Genomic DNA, 6,974 nt, shown 5'->3' on the forward strand with positions numbered 1-6,974 from the left:
CTATCAAGGTGTAAATAACATTTCATCCTGAATTTATATATGACCACAGAATACCCTTAATTCTTAATTCTAATAAGGGCAACTGATTAGATCAGTAGGAGAATAGCAAATAAACATAAGGACCCTTTTATCAGAGGAATGGAATTGAAATTATCTATCACATACATCACCTCATACATTAAACTGCACAATTTATACTGGAATGAGTTTTCTAGCCTGGAACTACACTTCATTTGCTCCCTTTTTGAGCTGGTTAAGTCTTTGGCCTTAATGGAAAAAAAAAGTGTTTACATGGGTTTCAGAGCTGTGTACACAGCAGCATTACAACACAAACTTGACTTAAGAAGATGGTTAACATTTGTAGATGTCAGTATTTTCATTTTAAGTGCTTTCCTTCTGTTTTCCACGTCATTGTATGCACTTTGAAAACAGTAAAAGCAGTTTGCCACTTGAACATAACTAAGGCACTCGGTCTAAAGTGGTCATCCATCCATTAACAGGAAACTGTTTATTCCTGGTAAGCGTCACAGCAACTCAGAGCCTATCCTAGAAGCAGGGGACACAGGGCCTATGAATTACCAGTGAAACACAAACAGGGGACACAGGTGGAAACTATGTGGAGAAACTTTTAAAATTGTGAATAGGAGGCACATTTCTGGGAAAACAATGGTCTAATGCAGCCTTGTTCTTGAAGCAATTAACCTGTCTTTTATCAAGAAATGCTTGGATTTATTATTATCATCATCACCACCTTCTAATGTAGTGGGCCAAGTGTTTGTTTTTATTGTTCTCTCATGTTTGTGACTAGGGGCTACTCTCTGGACCAAATGAAACCACTCCCATGCAGAATTTAAAAACGCCAAATAACCCATGCTTTCTGATTAGAAACTGGAGCACCCAACATAAACCCCATTGAACTCAGGGCTCAAAAGCTAGCAGCCAGCATTATTTAACTGCCATTTCACTATGGCACCTAAAGGATTCAGTTTTACAACAATAAATATGTTTACTTTCCTTATTTGTTGTGTAAGTAATGAAGCAATGCATGTAATAATTCTCCTTTAACCATATCACTTCTCTCGTACGTTTTTATTGCCGCAAGTAGTACAATTGTCAGTAATAGTTGCTTTGTATTCATGACCTTGTACAATATACTTAAAAACCTGGATTACAAACACACACCTGTTGTATATCAGTTTTGGTACTTAAATTTTAAAAGTCTGCACTACAGCCATCAAGTATTTAAACTAATATATATGCACTCTCGTAATGTGCCATATGTGCATGAAAAAGGGCTTCCATAAATAAAACTTACAACTTTATATATTTTACAATACAATTAAAGTTTCTCGATTTAATTTTAGACAAAGGTGTAATTCATAAAATCAATTAAATCGTCAATGATATTAATATGTTGTATAACATTTTAAAAGAATGTAGCAAAATCCACACAATGTTATGTATCTAATTACATGTAAATGAAAATTGAATTGTGCATACAACAAAATCCAAGCAGTACTTCTAAACTTCCTTCCAGTTTGTTCAGGTAGCATCATGAAAACTTTAGGATTTTACATCTGCTGCACTTTTGTATTGAAAAAAAAACCCGTAAAAAACAGTCTGGATGTCTTGTAGTAGTAAATGTTTTTAGAAAGTCCTAATTAATTTACTTTTAAACTCTGAAAGCTTATCTTTTAAATTACACCATAAACAATGGTGTCTGTCTTATTACGAAAGCTTGTCAAGACATACAGTAGAGTGTACTGTTGTCTTTCATTTTAAAAAGGTTTTTTTCTGGCACTGGGCCTAAGACTTCTAACTGTCTGTTGTCTTTTTCAGGGGTTTCTTGTAGCTGTCCTGTACTGTTTTCTAAATGGAGAGGTTGGTTAAAATATTTTAAAATCTAATTTTAGTATATCCTTTTTGAAAAGAGTCTGGGAACATTTAATGTGCTCGTTTGATGTAGCTGCTTTGTTCACCTTCTCACTTTTTTTTCTCAGAAGCCAACCACTTTAGTGATTCACTTAATTTCAACAAAACCTTGTCTGGCATCACTTACCCATGGTGACAGTGGCCTCAGAATGCACTGCCAGCAATCTTCCACAGATGGCTGCCAAATGTAGCCTTGGCTACAAAATGGTGTCATTGTTATTATCATTTGTCACTTCTGTGTTCACAGGGTGTTTAACTCACACTTACTCGCTTATTTTGGTTCATAAAACTTTTATTAACATATTTAATACATATTACAATGACTTAATTAGAAATGGCAATATTTTTTAATGGTTATCTTAAACATATATATGAACAGGGCAAAACATAATTTTCCTGTTGATCATTTTACATCAGAAACATTTACTGCCTGTGTAGCAAGAACTAGTACTCTGCATGTTGCAAGGGTGGTGTGTCTGTGTTGATTGGCTTTCTGATTATTTTATATTGTATTCCAAGTAATATTTTTTATTATCTGCAGTTCTAAGAAAACAGTAGTTTATGTCCTCAAGTTCTAATTGGTAATAAGAAATGCATTCCCTTTCTTATTACCACCATGATGACAGTAAATTTCTAACACTCAAGAGCTATAAAAGAAATGCTAGTTATTTTTTAATTCCAAATTTTATACTTACAAATTAAAGATACAAGACTTGACATCTGAGATTAAGGTTATCCAAATATCCCTGTTGATATCTTTCCGACTTTACCAAAAGTAACTGAATTTTATTACAATTGATAGTTTATTACTGTATTTATATACAGTATGTACAGTATGTGTCACATCATGAGACCAAAGTGATAATAAAAAGTGTCTCTACTCTTTAACCACAGGTTCAAGCAGAAATAAAGAGGAAGTGGAGGAGGTGGCATCTGGAGAGGCTGCTTGGCACGGACATGAAGTACCATCAACCCTCTATGGGAAATAGTGGCACAAACTTCAGCACTCAGATCTCAGTGTTCACAAGATGCAGTCCAAAGACCCAGAGGGCATCTAGCTTTCAAGCTGATTCCTCTGTAGTTTAACCTAGGAACTTACAGTATATTGCATCTCTGCTTGGTGTTTCAGCTGTTTTGTTGGGAACGTTCATTCAAGATACAAGAGAGTCTATTAAAAATTAAAGCAAAATGAAAAAATAAAAAGTAATACATTCAGACAACAACAATATTCTAGAAGAATCTTAAGCAGTTCTTTTATGAAACTTTAAAAAAGCTCTAGTAGTAAATCAATCAAGAAATTTTAATGCTAAACTTCACAGCTGGCTACCAAGAGTTTATATTAGTGTACACATCGTGAATATTGTAAGAACGTATTTGACACAGACATGTCTTTAAATAGAAATAAAAAAATTAAAATTCTGCACATTCCAAAACCTGAGTCTGTGTCAATGGCAGTAGACTTGATAAATTCACAATTAATGACCTTTTCTACACTAAGTGTACTAAAAAGGCTGCAAATACAGTACCTTTATGACAATCCTCCCGCTTCCTGCAAACAAAAAAACAATTGTCCTTTTCACAAATACATAGTGGTAGTGTGTGTCAATCTTGCTGGTGCTTACAACTGGATAATGAAGCACTTTGTCTGAGTTAAAGCATCATTAAGCCAGGTTCCTCAGATCAAAATGTTAAAGTTTTTACAACTGCACACAATCACCAAAGAAAAGCTGTAAGTACTTAAAATGTAGGAGTTGAACAAGTGGTCAGCTTTTAGAAAACCATATTTATAAATAAACAAATTTAAAATTAATAAACTCAAACATGGTTTCACATGAAAACATGTAGCAGACAGATATTATACACATCTACAGTATATTAGGATGTTGTGCAGCCACACCAGCAGAGCAATGTATCTTGTGACTGTAGCACTGAAGTGCATTGAATGATGGCTACTGAACTTTTTATATATACCGTATAGGTACCTTTAAAGGGAGATACTATGTGGTCACTGGAATCATCATAAGAAGACAAATTGCCCTCCTCTGTCTGATCTGTTTGTTAGCCAATGACTAATGATTATAAGGACAGCATAAACGTATATAATAAAAGTAATGATGTTCATAAATTGAATGTATATGTAATATTAAACTTTATTGTTTAGATATTATATAATAATACATCACAGATAGTATTCTTTTCGCTTTTCCACCAGTGGACCATAGTGATACCCAATTTACCAAATTGTGGTACCATAATGAAAAATGGATGTTGAAGAAATATTCTTTACTATGTTATCACTATGTTATCACAGTCATAGCATGAAAGAAAACATAGAATTAACACACTACTGGTACAATGCTTGATGTATAAGAACATATTCTGTATACCACATATACTGTAAATAATTTAGGTTTTTGTAAAATGGCTATAACATTATGTGTAAATGCCTGATTGTGCCAATGACACTCTTCTAGTAACATTGTAAAACACTGCAAAATGTTGTCTAACATAATATAATCACATCCTTACAGCAACATTTTTAAATATTATTACAACATTTTTTTAATTTTAGCTGGTATGGACCTGCTCTGCGGAAGTGTTGTTGTATTTAGGTTTTTCTGTTCTGTGATCCTGCTTGATTAACAGTTTAACAGTTTATAATTGCAATAAAATAAGCATTCCTGTTTCTGTTCTTTGAAAGAAAGCAAAAGTGAGTTGAAATTCCCGGTAAAATACTAGTAATATGTAATTTGAAATTAAAGCGGTGCATATCTGTATAACTGACAAAGAGTTGTTAGATGGTAATAGTTCTGAAACACAAATAATACAAATAAAACTTAAAAAACTAGTGGTGATATACTTTATAAGGTTGGAATATGTTGTCTATATTAGCTTTGTGTTTCTGTCTGCAAGCCCCTTGCATTTCTGTTCTTGTATTTCCGATTTCTGATATGTAACTGTGCTTGAAGGCTTCACACCAATATCTGTTGTCTACAGTGTAAAGGCAAATGTGAAATGGCTTCTCTACCTCTAAGAAAATGTTGTCGAGAATGTATATTCTTAATTATGTTAAAACTGTATATAATGTTCTGTACGGTTTGTTCCTTTACTGTTTTTTTTTTAATTTCTGGAATGGTAAATTTACAATGTATTATGTGAGATTAGAATGGTTTGTTTTATTAGAATGTCTATTAGTCTGTCTATTTGCAGAATATATTATATACAGTATTATTTGTACTTTAAGATGTAATGATGTTTTCAAAGTAAAAAAATCATCATATGTAGTTGCAAAACTGGATGTTGTGATATTAAACAATATATTTCACTTGAAATAGTTTGTAATATGGTTATAATTCTTTTTGTTAGATGCCAGATTTGTGCTTGTTGGTCACATGCTGTTTATTTAGTAGTCATAAAGTTATTAGAAAACTGTAAAAATGTATTTTACACCATAATGGAGACTTTCCAATGGCTACAAAAAAATATTGTCCACACATTATTGTTGTCTGATGTCTGTCTCACACTCGAAAGTTCTACTTCTTTTTTTCCAATTGAAACATCTTATGTTAATATTTTGAAATGTACAGAGCACTGTGTTCCAATTAAGTAAACAACATATGCCTACTCTTACATATGCCTGAAAACTATTTAAAATAATAGTAATAATAATAATTAATAATAGTAAATTAAAATGAAGCATGAAAATATTTTGACATTTGAGAAGGTCGTTGCATTTTGGTTTCAAAAAGCTTGAGGTGGGTCAGAAACTGTATTGTTGTTTTGTGAACTATAGTATAGACATTTTCTTCAACTTAATAGCTCAATCCATTATGACAAAATTTTCATTTTTCTGAAGCAAAATTATAGAAATAAAAAGACAACTCATGAATATGTCATCCAGAAAAAATACTTTTTCAATACTTTTTTAATATACAGTATTGAAAGGTTACAGAATCACAGAATAGAATAAACACTTGGCCTCAAATTTAAAAAGATCAAATTAAAATACTCTTTCACATACTGAAATGTATGTCTGACCAGTTACTAAGGGAGCTTCAACAGCTACTGTATCTACAAAAACAGAATTCCCATACTAATTCACTTTGTCAAGCTACATACAGTAGTAAAAACATGAAAAGAATAAAAAGATAAATGTGTGAGATAAGTAAACACACACATATAGATAACATTGTATAAATACTTCATAAAAATACCCTGGAGACCATTTTTAGTCCACTTACTATTTAAGTATCTGAAAAGAAGGAAAAGACTAATATTTAAGTTACATGTAAAGACTTGAATTATAGTTTTATTTAGTGGGCACACTAATGTTAAGTAGAATACTTCTGTGTTTGTCACCTTTTCAAACTCCCATTAATTATCAGATATTGAAAGCATTCGGTCTTTTTAATAATTTTTTTCTTTAAAGTTTGTCACACATCATTGTGTGTTTTCCCTCTCAGTAATGCAACGTTCACTTTGAATTAAATATTTACAGTATACCTACAGTATACATCTTTAGTCCATAATTCAAAAGTAAAAGTAACCCTACAACCCAAATTATAGCACATCCAATCTTATTTAAGAGTAAAGGAGAATAGACTGTTGAATTTTTATTGTATGCAATACATTCTATTTATAGCTTCCTTTAGGATAAGGTACAATATCAATTAATTAAAGGGGTTAAAACATACTGTTTCTCTCGGGAACTTTTTTATCTTTCACGAGGAATGACAGAATCCCAAGACTGGGATAAAGTAGAATTGTTTATTGAGATAAACTGAGGGTCAACCTCCTGGCCATTTAATGGGGAGGGTAGGGCTTCTGTCCAATCAAAGGAACTAGCTGCAAAGGTGCAGGAGGGATGAGAAAAACTAGAAAGGAAGAGGAGAAGGTGACGTGGTACAGTATATATGAAGACAGAGCACTTATGTCAAAATGAGTGTGAGTTGTGGCAGCTGATTTTAATTAGTAGTTCAGCTGCCTTCATCCCTCCGAACTTTCATTAAAAACTCAATTTCACTGCTGTTCTTAATTGACAT

General features: G+C 32.4%; 1 protein-coding gene across 1 annotated transcript in view; it reads left to right on the top strand.

Annotated features, from left to right (window-relative positions):
* The window catches only part of vipr1b (vasoactive intestinal peptide receptor 1b), a 93,215-nt gene extending 87,770 nt beyond the window's left edge, over positions 1 to 5,445 (top strand). Inside the window, exons 12-13 of the mRNA XM_015354105.2 lie at positions 1,840 to 1,881; positions 2,827 to 5,445. Coding sequence (XP_015209591.1) covers positions 1,840 to 1,881; positions 2,827 to 3,018 — 234 coding nt within the window. The 3' untranslated portion in view covers positions 3,019 to 5,445. The remainder of the gene's footprint in view (positions 1 to 1,839; positions 1,882 to 2,826) is intronic.
* The last annotated feature ends 1,529 nt before the right edge of the window (positions 5,446 to 6,974 follow it).

Source organism: Lepisosteus oculatus, chromosome 6, assembly GCF_040954835.1.
Source record: "Lepisosteus oculatus isolate fLepOcu1 chromosome 6, fLepOcu1.hap2, whole genome shotgun sequence".
Lineage (NCBI taxonomy): Eukaryota > Metazoa > Chordata > Actinopteri > Semionotiformes > Lepisosteidae > Lepisosteus > Lepisosteus oculatus.